Here is a 15,367-nt window from a genome sequence, read left to right as displayed (position 1 = left end):
CTAAACAAACATGGATTACCACCCAAATCAGTAATCCACACTTTTCTTCCAACTGAGCCACACCAGTAGTATAAAGTCAACATGAAAGTCACCAGATTAATAACCAAATAAAAACACACCCAGAAATGCACACGCTACAGTGCTAAACGTAATCAAAGTATAGAGTGATTATGTACCACAGTACAGCCGTGCATACACAAAAACTACCAAAAATATTGCAGATAGTCTTATTTCATTGAAACACATGTTCTTGAAAGTGTTAAAAGTTTGTGGCGTCCCTTCCTAAACTCCCCTTTAATGGGGGAAATATCTTGATTTGAAAGCATCTAAAGTAGCGATGTGTGGGTCAGGTTTTTTTCAGACCCGTGGGTAATGCTTTTATGAAATTCTTTTGCCCAGCCAGCCCTGCACCACTGTATATATTCTTACAACCCACTTTACAACCATTAAATAGATATAATATGCATTGTAATGTAAATAAAAACAAGCTTTATTTCAGCCTAAAGGTGCTTGGAAACAGCTATTAGATTACATCGCCCTGTAAACTGGCAACAGCATACGCTTATGAACCACAAAAACAAGCATTGTCATATTAACAAGAAGATGATAAAGGGTAATGATGATCATTTTCAACATTTACAAAACAGTGTTTGTTTGTAGTATCTATTCATAAATCCCTGAACTTAATTTCTCCCGCTTGTCATTTTTCATCTTCACTTTTATTTCTCTATCTGTTTCGTTGTTGTGGTTGGCAGTGTGAGCTGTTTGGCACTTTTGTGAAATGACCCTTACGAAAATTAACCATGCAAACGTTTTATTGTGGTAAAAATGTAGTAATCATGGTTTTTGTTGGTGTATTGATTACTATCAGCATAATCATGGTTTTACTACACTAACCATGGTTTAACTATAGTTTTTGAAAACCATTGTTATTTTGTGAATACCATGGTTTTACTACAGTAACCATGTTTTTTTATACTGTAGTAAAACCTTGGTTAATTTTCGTAAGGGGAGTCCAAAGGTTTGGGGACATCACGCAACATACACATATTTTAACATTATGAAATATATGAAAAAATATATTCCTAATATTTAATACAGTCTATAATGAAAGGCACGCAACATACATGGACTTTTTATTTTGTTTTTAATGACCCGCCAAATTTCTTTACCCAACCGACCCACGGGTTACATCTTTTACACAAATTCACGGTTTGTCGATGTTTTTGAAGCAGAGGCTGCAATGTTACTACAGCAAAAGCTTTGGGCATTACAAAGGACATGAGTGTGTTTATGTAAAAAAGTCTGGACATCAAGATTTGTTTATTTGATCTGTGTTTTTTTTTACGACAACATTTGATGTCAATCTCACGTCTTTTGGCCACTCAGACACGTTTCATGACAAGATGTGGCAAACTTATTTGGCTGAACTTATATGAACTCAGAGATCATGAAATGCTTTCTTGACTCATGTTCTTTTGAACTAAATCTGAACGGGTAATCTAAACATCTTAATGTAAATGAGATTAAGACAGAAGTTTTACATAAAATATACTGCATTTGTGTAGGAAGAAGGAAATAAAACCCGAAATGTAGAGACTGAAAAAGTACAGAGCGCTTCAGCTTCAGTCTTCACTGTTCCTGCAGGTAAACGTGGAGGTTTTCAATACAATTCAAAGACTTTTTGTGAGTATTGTTTTTATCTTTGTACTTGCACAAATCCAGTAAATTAACCTTACCTAAAAAAACTACATGCATTGCAAAAAATTACTTTCTTGCTTAATATTTTTGTCTTGTTTTCAGTAGAATTATCTATTTTTTTTTAAATCAATATGTATTTTCTTGATGAGCAAATGACCTAAGAAAATTCGTCTAGTTTTTAGACAAACATATCAAATTTAAGTTAATTTGAGCTTAAAACAAGCAAAAAAATCTGCCAATGGAATAAGAATTTTTTTTTTCTGATTTTTGCTTGTATTAAGTAAATTTTAAGAAATAAAAAATAGATATTCTTATATATTTAAAATGTGGGTCTAAGATGACAACTTTATATTCATGTGTGGTATTATTTTAAAGGTCAAGGTGCGATACGTAATAAGGTCTAATTTCTGTTATTCTAAGATAAAGTGTACCAAAGTTAAGAAGTTCGAGCATAATCTGCACTTCTGTCTTCCTAAGGAGATATAGCTAACAATCCAATTTGATGCCCCAGGTCACAAGATCCTAACCCACTAAATCCTGATGTGGGATCTCTTATGTTTAAAGATGTGAATAAAAGGTGGCCTGGCAAAATATTTAGGAAAGCATTCTTTAGCAAGAATCTTCCCAACACCTTGTGTGTGTGTATTCAAACATTATGGTAGCATCTGTATTCAGAACTTCCCACACTACTGTGTGTCTTTGATTGACAGGTATTATTTGACTTTGTGACCTTTTTATGTTGGTCTTTTTAGTTTAATATTATTTTTGATGGAAAGGTTGATATTCCTGATTGATGAATTTGAATAACCAAATTATTGATTTACGTGTAACCTGCCTGGCAAAATAAATTGTTAGTATCGATTGATTTTAATTCCTCAGAAATTATTATTTCCAGTAAATTAGCAGGAGTCTGGTATTGCCGCAAAATAGTGTTTTGATGTTGAATGGAGCATGGGACACATTCATCAGGACTCTCAGATTTTTGTCTATCACCTGGCTTAGCAAGTTGCATGATTGTGACTAAAATCATTATTTTTATGATTGGAGCAAGCATGCAGCAGCCAGACATAAAGTGTTTGTCAATAAGATCAGACTGACAATTTTGTGTCTGTGAGATATATGATTATGAGAGTTAATCGAATATCTAAATTATGATCAACAGATATTTAGTATAATGAACTAAATTTCTATTATATTAAATTGCAGTCAGATTATAATTTAAGTACAGAGGTCAAAGAAAATATTTTAATCCTGATATTAGAATTATTATTTTAGAAGCATCAAGACACGAAAGAAGATTCCTTCACCCATGTAATTGGAATCCGTTGTATGTGGCTCGATCTTTACATAAGTATTTTGATGAAATAAAATGTTGATGGAGTGTTAAAATCCTAAATAAATCAGGCATAATTTAAACTCAACAATGACAGTAACTTGTCAATGTACAAATGTTTTGAACAAAACACTACCGCAAATGTTTAAAAAGGATTATTTTAATAAAAGTCAAGCGCACAGCTAACAGAAACACTGATCACCATAATACTGACTTCAGACAAAACTTCTTTTCAATATAATCTGAACGAAAGTTAAACCTTTGTCAATTCTCATCAAGGATGTTTGTGCATGTATGAAATCTTACCAGAGGATGCTTAAACAACCTTTTTTAACATCATAAACGTGTTTTTTACAAAAGCATCCTTAGCCAACTACTGTCGTAAGTTTCATAGTTACTGACAAAGTTCAACAATTGTTTCCTGAAAAGCATAGTTCCTTTTTGTTTAATGTGAAGATTTTCATTGATCACCCTTTTAAACAAAATAAGCAAAAAATGTAGTACAGTCTATATCCATCATTCTAAATATATAAAAATGTCATATTACGTCTTTTAAATTTTGTAATCAGAATTAAAGTGCTGCATTTGAAAACTGTGCATGTGCGCAGTCCTGGGGAATTCCAATAGCATCCAGCTGCAGCCCCGCAGACTCACCTCCGACTAGACACCAGTGGCTGGACACCAGTGAATAGACAGCCTACGTCATTTCCGTTTCGCCGCTAATTTCCTTTTTCGCCACTGGACGAACAGCATTTTTATTCTATATTTTCACCTCTTGATAGACATCATATTTATTTTATATTTTCACCTCTGGATAGACAGCATATTTATTTAATATTTTCACCCCTGGATAGACAGCATATTTATTTTATATTTTCACCTATGGATAGACAGCATATTTATTTTCGGTTTTCAACAGTGGATAGACATTTTTTTGTAGCCTTAATTGCACACGTCTTTTCCGTATTGTCATTTTACTTTAATGACTTAAAATATATAATATAAAATGTGTGCAAATTGAAATATGATCTTTATCATATCTCTTTACATAAAACAATTCTCAATAATATGCTTAATATTATAACAATATCTAAAATTCATGCAAACTGCATTCACAAGAACCACCTTGAAAATATATATTGTTCAGATCATTTTCACTATTTTTTGTGACTTAAATTCAGCCAGATCAATGGAATATAACAGACTTGTAACTTTACATGTTAATTGACCACAGGTTTTTTATGTAACCACTTCTGTGTTTAAAATATACGTAGATTCACATGATCAGACAATTTGACAAACAATGCAAATCAAATTAACACGTCGTGGTTTTGCAATATTTATTGGAAATTACACACATCTTAGTAAAATTAGACAAATCTGATCATCAGAATGAAGATGCAACAGTCAGGCCCGTAAGGTTGTGGGGGGAAGTCCCGATTTCAAGAGAAAATAAAACATGAACAGTTCCAAATAAACTATTGTACACTGTGCACACCACACCGCATTCCTGCCCCATAAAACTGTCTAGCTAGTTTGTGCATTTGAATTCTGACATGACCGATAAATCATCGACAGTTTATTATTTTTTCTTACCACTGACATGCATGGCGCGTCAAATTTGAAAAGTGAATGACGATACGGAAATGACGTCAGCTGTCCATCCACTGGTGTCCAGCCACTGGTGTCTAGCAAGAAGTGAGTCTGCGGGGCTGCAGCTGGATGCCTCTCGGGAATCCCTGTGAGGAGGTACGTAAGAGGGAACTTGCGCATGAATTACATATCTTAAAAAACAACAACAGATAATTAAATGAAATTTACTTATTTACAGCAGTAATCTGACATTGAATCGATTTGCACAGATTTATTATTACTCAACCTTCTGTGACGTGACATCATCAACTATGTTGTTGAACCAACATGGCTAAAACGACGAATGTGCGACAAAGTAACTATGCTTTCAGGAAACAGTCATGACAAGCTAGTTAGTTTCTCCAACTATGCATCATATAATGGTGGTTTAGCAGTGAGTTAAGGTGTTGTTCTGGGAACGCACTCCTGCTTGATTGTTTAGTTTAATGTCACTAATTTAAATAATAATAACCCTAACGCATAAAACTTAAGTAAAGTTGACTAACTATATACAGTATAGGTCAGAACAGCTGTTAGAATTCACATTGAAAGTTATTTCAAATTATTAAAATGTGTTTGATTTAATAAACTCTTTTCATTTATTGTTTAGGATTCGCTGTAGACTGTTAATCCATCACCAATGGAAATGCTGATTCAGTTACTGCTTTTCTCAGGTCAGTGCACTCATACAGGACAGCACTTATTTAACACCGGGGGTCTGACAAAGTTAATTTTCAAATGTTTCTGTCTACTATTTCTTACTCTCTTCTCAACAGGATTGTGGACGTTCATACAGAGCAACTCAAATAAATTTATTCTCATCCAGGAGAATAAGACCTGGGCTGGTGCACAAGCTTACTGCAAAAAGTATCACATTGACTTGGCCACAATTGTAAGAACTGACGACCAAACAAGTGTACGAGAAGCGGTTAGCACTGCGCTGCCTCCATTGGCCTGGACTGGACTGTACAGAAACACTAACACTTGGGGGTGGACTTATCAGTTAAGGAATGTCCTATTATCATTCTGGAAGCCTGGACAGCCAGACAACTCTGATGGAAAATCGGATTGTGGTGTCATCAGTGCCAGTGGATGGGATGATATTGAATGCCTTCAAATGTTACCATTTTTTTGCATCAATTGTAAGAAACATGTCTATATAATGTATATATTGTGAGTGGTGAATACTATTTATTGAAGCGATATTGCTCGAGTAGAAGTGTGAAATGTCTGTATATCAGCATGGCTGTGATTAGATGAGAGACACGAGGCCACAAGCAGTTCAACAGCACAAATCTGTGTGTAGGCAAATCTTCATGAAAGTGGTGTTCATGGTAGAAATAACGGGCCTTACCCCTGTACAATTATTATTTGCTAGTTTCAGCCCAACGCGTTATCATTTTCACGTCCAGCCCCACACTGTTTAAATAGCAAATGCACTTACGCCCATCATATACCAGTATATAAGATTAGCCAGGTGGTCATAACATTAGTATACTGAGGACATTCAAAGCACTTTTTTAAACTAAAAGTTTCAATCAGCGTTTGGCTGAATGAGTTCACGTCTAGATAGCAAGCAAACATGATGTGATGTTAAATCAGTGTAAATGCATCAACATTAATTGCATTGAATCAACATCATTAGGGTGACCACACGTGATTGAAGTTAGATATATCAGGTTTATTTCAGAAAGCAACCGTTACATTTAAAGACAATGATTGTATGTCTTGAGAGAAATAAATCTTAATTTTATAATGTTTTTAACTAAAATGTGAGATTCTTGATGACGTATGTGGTCAACAAATGCAACTTCCGGAGGACACACCAAAATCCTGGCCAGGACGTGTCCGGTGAAAATGGCATGTGTGATCACCCTAAACATCATATTTGTACCCCTATTTAATGTTAAACAAATGTTTTTATGTTAATGTAACACTGGGGATTTTGATGTTTGGAGGCCTCCTTTACAGTACAAATGGTGAATGTTTCCTTTATTTGATACACTGACTTCAGGTCTTCAGGAGCATTTTATTAAAAGTAGGGTGATCATACATGCCATTCATCCCAGACACGTCCTGGCCAGGATTTTGGGTGTGTCTTCCGGAAGTCGCATTTATCAACCGCATACGTCATCAAGGTTCTCACATTTCAATTAAAAACATAAAACATACAATCATCATTTCATGCTTACCTTGATGTAACGGTTGCTTGTCTAAAATAGAACCTGAAATATTAAACCTTGAGGACAAATTTGACTTCCGGAAGATGCGTCCGAGAAAAATGGCAAGTACGATTACCCTAATTAAAAGCAGATATAAAGCTGAGTTGAATCAGGTTTGTTTAGACAAGAAGTGTAAAAAAGGAATGTAACAAATGACCTCATTCTCATTCTATTACAGTGAACACAGCAGACCGGTTTGTTTTCATCTCTCAAAACAAGTCATGGAGTGATGCTAAGACTTACTGCACAAAGTATCACACAGAACTGGCCATGATTTTGAGTAAAACTGAAAATGACCTGCTGGTGAATATGACGGCAGGATATGACAAAGCATGGATTGGTCTGTTTAAGGACTCTTTTAGGTGGTCAGATAATACAATTAACATGTTCCCCATAAACTGGAGTCCTGGACAACCTGACATGACTGGCCCATACCGACTTTGTATCGCTACAACTATTGATGGATATGATGATCGATTCTGCACAGAGACCCTTCCATTTTTCTGCTTTCGTCGTAAGTTTCTTGAGTAAAAAGATAAAAACTGGTCAACACTTTTTGGAATTTTCCCTTAATAAGTCACAACTGTTAAAAACATAAATATAAACACATTTTTTTAATTTAAAATAACAACTGGCAGAAAACATTAAAATGTATTTATTTACAGATGTAAGTTGTTTTCTGTTGCTCTCTTCATGTAATATTCTAACAGATTCAAAGAATAAGATCATGAGAGTGGAGTTGAAATCGAGTCAGAATCCAAATGATCCTGCGGTGATGGAGAACATCTTACAGTTGGTAAGAGGATCTATTATACCACTTTTACAAGATATAATATAAGTCTCGCGTGAGCCCAGAATGTGTTTGTGAAGTCCCACTGATCATTTATTTATTAAAGGCCCTTACTTGGGTGAGATCAAAAACACATAGTTTTCATGCGTGTACCTTTAAATGCAAATGAACTAACAGACATTCACATAAAAGAAAGTGCAGTTTGATCACAAATAGTTGGTTTAAACCCATCCGAAATACTGACATGAAAATTTTTATAGATACACCCCCCCCCCCAAATCAATAAAAACTTAACTGGTGATTTTTATCCGACTCTTTTATTAAAAATATCTAGTTATAGTTCAGTTTTTCTTCCAATTTTTTTATGTCCTATTTTTTATCATATTGATGTAAAGTGTCAGTTGTGTTTTTAGTATAGGTAAAATAAGTTTGTTTGTATGATCAGTACTCATGATTGATTCTGTTCTTCAGATAAAGCAGAAACTGAAGGATCGTGGGATAGGGAATGACACAACATTGACGTGGAGAGTTCAGCCAGATGGAAATGTTTTCTCATCAAAAAATGAAAGTGAAGTGAACCAAACACACTGTTCAGACTCTTTCTTTTAAATATAACAGGTACCATATCTGACGATATTAAAGACTGTTATTAATCTAAATCAAATCTCTCTAAAAAATTATATTAATAGAACTTTTACTTCAGTTAAAATGTTTAGTTTTACTTCATTTTATATTTTAATTAATCAAATTAATCTTGCATAATCTAAGGCATTTCAAAAATTAATTGGACAAAATGTGTCTTATGCTGCGTGCACACCGTCAGTTTCTTGCGCTGACAGATTGACAACTGTGCAACTGTGAACATTGGCAAAAGGAAGTGGGCGTGTCTATCTACTTGACCAAATCAAGAACTGTTCAACTTTTTGCAAATGACATTAGGAGCGACTTCCAATGAGAGTGAAGCAGTGGAGTTCACGTCATCCATCTTTCGTCAGTACTGAGAGTATGTTAATTCTAGGACAAATTGAATTAGGAACGCCGTCTGGCCTTATTGAAAGAGACGAGTGACACACAGCATTAGATGTCAGTTTTTGTTTTTATTATTGTTTTTATTTTAAATCCTTTCACAGCAATCTTTTTTTGCAGTAAACTTTGCAAGAGTTGCGTTTGCGGTCTGTATTTGTATTGTCCCTTTATATATACACATAAATCCAAATCCACTTTATTTATATAGCAAATTTTATAAACACAAAGTTTCCAAAGTGCTGCACAAAAGAATCAGAACATACGAAACAATTTATAAATATAAAATACAGAAGATAAAAATAACAAATACCACTAAAAAGACCACATGACTCAAACGCAGTTAAAAGCTAAGGAATAAAAGTGAGTCTTTAGAAGAGACTTAAAACACTCAACTGTAGGAGCAGTTCGGACATGGAGGGGCAGAGCATTCCATAGTTTAGGTCCTATGACAGAAAAAGCCCTGTCCCCCCGAGTTTTAAGTCTTGTCTTAGGGACTACAAGCTGTAGCTGGCCTTCTGACCTCAGTGTCTGCACTGGTGTATAAATTTGAATGAGGTCCGAAATATACGTTGGGGCAAGTTCATGTATAGCTTTAAAAACAAACAATAAAATCTTAAAATCAATTCTAAAATAAACAGGAAGCCAGTGCTATGAGGCAATGCGCTTTTTAGTTCCTGTTAAAAGACGTGCTGCAGAATTTTGGACTAACTGTAAGCGTGAAAGTGCGTTTTGATTTATACCAGTATAAATTGCATTACAGTAGTCTAAACGAGAAGAAATAAAAGCATGAGTAACTTGTTCAAAATTGTTAAAAGACAAAAGCGGTTTAACTTTGGCTAAAATGCAAAGATGATAAAAACTAGATTTCACTACTGCATTTATTTGTTTGTTTAGTTTAAAATCACTGTCAAGGTTAGTTACAACAGAATGCACAAAATCATTTAGGGAGCCCAAATCTATCATGGGGTTAGTGGGGCCAAACTGCATAATCTCTTTTTAACTCTCATTTAGTTTTTAAAAAATTTGGGCCAACCATGCTTTGACATCATTCAAGAATGGGTGTCAGGGGGCTGCCTTCATGCTTTCTGATTGGTATGTAAATTTGACAGTCATCAGCATATAAATGATAGGAGATTCCATGCTTTTTAAAAATCATTTCAAGTTGAAGAAGGTACAATGAAAAAAGAATTGGACCGAGAATTGATCCCTGGGGAACCCCACAATTTAAAGGTGCAGTTGATGACGTATAGTCCCCCATTTTAACAAAAAAGCATCTCCCTGAAAGATAAGACTGAAACCACTTTAGGGCAGTCCCCCTGACCCCCACACAGTTTTCCAAACGTGATAAAAGAATTTTATGGTCAACTGTGTCAAAAGCAGCATTGAGATCTAAAAGCACTAAAATGGCTGAATCACCAGAATCTGTCATTAAAAACAGGTCATTAAAAACCTTTAAAAGTGCAGACTCAGTGCTATGATATACTTTAAAACCTGACTGGAAAATATCTAGGATGCCATATAAATTCAGAAAAGACTGTAACTGCAATAATACAAATTTTTCCAAAATTTTCGATAAAAAATGAAGCTTTGAAATAGGACGATAATTTGAAACATTTGTTGAGTCAAGTCCAGCTTTCTTAATTAGTGGCTCAATCACAGCTTTTTTACAAAAAGCAGGCACAACTCCGGAAGACAGGCTACTATTTATAATCTCCTCAACATGAGAGCCAATCGTTTCCCATACATCCTTAAAAAGTGTGGAGGGACAGGGTCTGTAGAGGATGTAGAGGGTTTAATTTGATTGATAATCTTTGTAAGAGATAACAATGAAACTGGCTGAAACTGACAAAGAATTGCGGAACATTGCATGTTTAATGATAAGTTTAAAGGAAGAGGCAATATATTGTCTCTAATATTCAAAACGTTACTGTTAAAAAAGGCCAAAAAATTGAAGATTCAGTAGAAATGGAATGTGGAGGGTTCAACACAGACCCAATAGTTTTAAAAAGAACACGTGGATTTTTTACATTTTGAAAAACTATTTCTGTAAAATATTGTTATTTGTTGTAAAACAAATTCAAACATTACAGGACAGTGATCCGAAAAAATAGCATCAGACACTAGTACATTATCAATAGGCAACCCATAGGACAATACAAGATCCAATAAATGGCCATGTATTTGTGTATCCTGCAACATGTTGAATTAAATAAAACCATCAATCAAATCTAAAAACTCTTTCGCCATAGCTTTTGAAGGGCAACAGACGTGCACATTAAAGTCACCGACAATTAAAATCTTATCATAATTTGTCCGTATAACAGCAATAAAATCAGAAAATTCCTTAGTAAAGTCCTGATTAGGCTTTGGCGGCTGATATATCACCGCGCACAGAACAGGATTTTGCGCACCCAGTTCAAAACAGCTTAGCAGGTTTTAGTTGGTGTGTGATGCTTGTAGTAGCAGCAAGGGCTGCATGCATTGACTGTAAAGTCTGTAATAGAATGCTATACATTTAACAAATTATATAAAATGTTTATTATGGAATTTACTTACACATTCCATTCTATTGTAATTTGGTTTAGTATGTTTCATATTTATCCATACTGTTGTAATGTCAAGCTGAGCTATTTAGTTTAAGAAATCAACTTTAAAAAATAAATAAATAAAGATATTATTATAAGATGTTCGGTAATGATTTGTTACCTTTGTAACACATTTAAACCTTAATAAAAAGTATTTGATATACTTAACCCTGTCTGTCTCCACTGTCTTGTACTGTTATTTTGTTGTTATAAGTGTTGTTCTTTGTTATTTTTCCTCCAGTTTTCTTTACTTCTTAAATAAAAGAAGAATGAAATAAATAGGACAAAATGATGATTTATATAATGACCTCTATACTCATTTAAATTATTGAACAAGACTGCTTAATTTCTGCAAGTATTAAAGTTTGAGGTACAGTCTGTCTGTTCATGTCAACTCAGTCAAAAAATGGTCAGACATCATACAATATATTTGTGTAACATATAGACATATGAGTTCCACATGTTGAGATATATTTGAAGAGTTTGGTTCCAAAACGCCATAAACGCCATTTTTGAAAAAAATGAGTTACTGCCAAAATCAGTATTATATCAGGTCAGTAGTTAAAAGTAAATTCTTAATTTTACGCAAAATCCAATATCCGCCGTGTTATTCTGTCATCTTTTCTCCCTTTTTTCCCAAAATGCGATAAACGCCACTCCTCCTTTTTTACAGAACGCAATAAATCCATTTCTGATATTACAGACCACCACCAGTCACGCAATGTAAACAAACAATGGCGGACGCGCTGAGTACACGGAGTCCTAGTTTTCCTCATCTACTTTGTACTTCGTGATCAACAAACAAAACAAAATAATACTTTAATTGCATCGCTAAACCTGTGATGGTTTTCTGTGATGGGAAAGAAACGTAAGCCATCAGCATCTAATATTTTCCCTGAGAGGCACTCGGGAGACGGGTGCTTGTTCTCCCGACAGCATCAAGCTTCTCATGCTAACACATTGACACCAGAGGATCTTATGAAAAACTTTCCATAATTTAACTCAAAGTCAACGAAAATCGAGCAGGACCAAAAACATTTTACAGCTGATCTCTGTGAAAGACGTTAAGCGAAGACGTCAAGTAACCGCAATGCAGGCGCGGAGCTATGGGCGGGCCTGGGCGGGCCTGGGCCCGCCCAGATTGACAGCTGGCCCGCCCAATCAGAAATGTAAAAAATACTACTCTGTATAGTTAGACATGTATACTACTTTATGTGGTGTAATTTATCTATTGCATGTTATGTTAATAACAGTAAAATTATAAGTAAGCCTGATAACTATTTAAAAACTATTAAAGCAGTTGAATGTTGCGTTATAATGAAATATTCCAAAGCAGCTTTCAGCCATGATCACTTTGAGAACTTTTTTTGCAAGCAAGTAGAAAACGCATTTTGAATAACAACACGTTATAAATATGTGCTGCGCGCTTTCCTCTCAATAACATAAACACACAACAAATATGACAGCGGGGTAAAAAATAGAAAGAAAACATCTGATCATAGTGATGTTGTTTGATATAGCGATATAGCAGCACTATAAGTCACGCCACGTTTATTGCTACACTTTATACAATATAGCCTATTGCTTTTAAGCAACAAATAGCCTATCATAACAACCTATAAGCCTACTGTGTAATTGAGACATTAATTTAAGAAATGCATTAAAGCAGAAAGACGTATGGCTGCGGAAATATAGTGGGTTCACTTCAATCCACACCACAGACGTTCTTGGTTTGCTTCCTATTTATTAAATCGAGGCAATTGTTTGATCAAACATTGATTAATATTAAGATACAATTTATACAAAACGAAATTCACTTTAAAGAGAGTCTTTCTACAAAACAAACCTCGCAAAATCGCTTGCCCGACGTCCATTACGGGCTTTGGCGAATTCCTGTCGGGCTAAAAAAAATGATGCGCCTTGGCCGTCGGGCGGAGGAAAAAATATTGTAATGTGTTTGCATTCTCTCAGATTTAGTTAGGTAATTATGTTGTATGTAATTCGGCGTCATCTTGTTAGCCATTACTATCCTCACTAACAAGTGAAACTGCCAGGAAATGAAGTGAAAGCATTAAAGCCATTATTCCTTTCGTTCACGTCTGATATGCGCGCTCCTCGGCTCCGCTCTTCACGAGTAGGCTTGCTCTTATGCTCATCAAAAAGTATATTAAATGTTTATTTATTTGTCATTTCGTTTAACCCCAAGAGTCTAACATTATTCTAACAATTCCCTTTTTCTTTCTTTATTTAGTAAGTTAACTTAAATATGTGAGAACGAAAATATATTTTTAGTGATTTGCATGAAGAGAATATGATGTTAGAAGCTTCATTTTAAGCATTTAGTAGCCGTATTTATTTAAACACTTTAATAGGTTATTTAAAAAAGTATAAGGTTTTTTTGGGTTCATTTATATTTCCTGTCACTGTGTGCAGGTTCTTTTTGTAGGCTATGAGAGCCCAATATTTTTTTTACCAAAAAGGCTTAATAAATGTCACGTTGCATTACAATTTAAAGTATCAATAATGTCAAAAATGTGACGTGCAGTTCGGGTGTGTGTGTATGCTGTTTAAATTAGTGTTCTGAAGTTTTGACGAATTTTAAAGACTTGTTATAGTTTCTTATTCAAAAGTGACACCCACAGATTCAGGCCCACCCGGACTTAATCCATGCCCACCCATATGTCACGTTCTGCATCCGCCACTGCCGCAATGACAGTGATCTTAATATGACAAAGTAAGTGTTTTGATTAATAACATTAATGTTTATAGTTTTAATTAGTGTGTACAACTAGTCAACTAAATGAATATAACATGGCAAAGATGAATGCACATTTATATAGGCTATTGATTCAATAGATTTATAGCATTTTGAATAAAAACTTGTCATGGATTTATTGCATTTTGTGGAAAAAATTATCTTTTTTTATAATAAATCTTTGAAAATCAACTTATGGATTTTAATTTTTTATGTTTTTATAACCTAAAGATGCTATGTGAAAGTTTGTAACAGAAAATAGTTGTTTTCATCTTGTCACTTTCTTGGTATAGAAAACACGTTTTTACCAAAATTTGTCAAAATGGATTTATTGCGTTTTGGAACCAAATTCTTCATTTACTCTACAAATAAACATGACTTGAGATTATGTCAGAGTGTTGTTGGGGTGACCTGAATCCTGATTACCAATCTCACAGTTCAATCATCACAGATGTGTTATGAAATGAGGATCATTTAATATTGGCTGTATAAATGTGCACATTATCTAATTACAGCTTTCTCCCAATAAATGAATATATAGCCTATTATAATAATGCTATGCAAATGATATGTGAACAAAATGCTTTCAATAAATATTTTTAAAGTGTGTGAATAAATCCAACAACCCCGTGACAAGGCTACACGTCCATATGGGAAGAGTTTTTTTAGGGTTAATAAACTATTGTGAAGCAGTTATCTCTTTATTTCTGCAGTTAACCAGACAAAGTTGGCAGTTCTGGCTATACTTTAGTAATTAAAATTATTTCTTTATTGATTATTGTTTTATTCATAGATCACTCAGGGTTATCTGATTTAATCATTTGTGGCTTGTGTTTTTTTCCCTGCACATTTTGTACACATTTATTCTGCACCTTACACTGAAAAAAAAAATTGTGTTTGCTCCACAAGTTAGTGTTTGCAATCAATTTATTTAAGCTACATTTAAACAAAATTTTTTTTGAACTTAATCAATTTTATTTAGTTACCCTCGTATAAAAAGTGCTTATTTAATTATGCTACTTCCTCTTAAATTATTTATTTATGAATGATAAAAACATGTTTAAGGTAAGTGGTTGCAATCAATTTACTTTAGCTACATTTAAATAAACACATTTCATTGACTAACTTTCAAAATTTTTAAGGAAATTGTTTGCTATCACTAACCTTAAAAACAATATCTAAAAATGACCCTTAAGTGGCTTTGATAAATACACCAAGTAGTAAGTTTAATGTTATTTTTTAATGTCAGCAAATGTAGTGCATGTTCAATGACAATTTCTTTGTGTGTACAAGTGTTTAAAACAAATGCTGACTGAACATTCA

General features: G+C 34.1%; 1 protein-coding gene across 2 annotated transcripts; it reads left to right on the top strand.

Moving 5' to 3' along the window:
- Positions 1-1,601: 1,601 nt before the first annotated feature.
- Positions 1,602-8,684, top strand: LOC129431985 (C-type mannose receptor 2-like). 2 transcript variants are annotated; one of them, XM_055190098.2, is made up of 6 exons: positions 1,602-1,686; positions 5,277-5,340; positions 5,443-5,808; positions 7,067-7,402; positions 7,599-7,684; positions 8,150-8,684. In XM_055190098.2, exons 2-6 carry the CDS (start codon positions 5,307-5,309, stop codon positions 8,285-8,287), a joined length of 960 nt encoding a protein of 319 aa, XP_055046073.2. In that variant the 5' UTR covers positions 1,602-1,686; positions 5,277-5,306; the 3' UTR covers positions 8,288-8,684. The 2 variants fall into 2 exon arrangements, with proteins under 2 accessions (XP_055046073.2, XP_055046074.2); XM_055190099.2 differs by having other exon boundaries at positions 1,603-1,647.
- Positions 8,685-15,367: the final 6,683 nt, after the last annotated feature.

The sequence above is a fragment of the Misgurnus anguillicaudatus genome, chromosome 1 (genome assembly GCF_027580225.2).
Source record: "Misgurnus anguillicaudatus chromosome 1, ASM2758022v2, whole genome shotgun sequence".
Taxonomy (NCBI): domain Eukaryota; kingdom Metazoa; phylum Chordata; class Actinopteri; order Cypriniformes; family Cobitidae; genus Misgurnus; species Misgurnus anguillicaudatus.
Note: the sequence above shows the minus strand (reverse complement) of the source record. Positions and strands in the feature narration are given on the sequence as shown.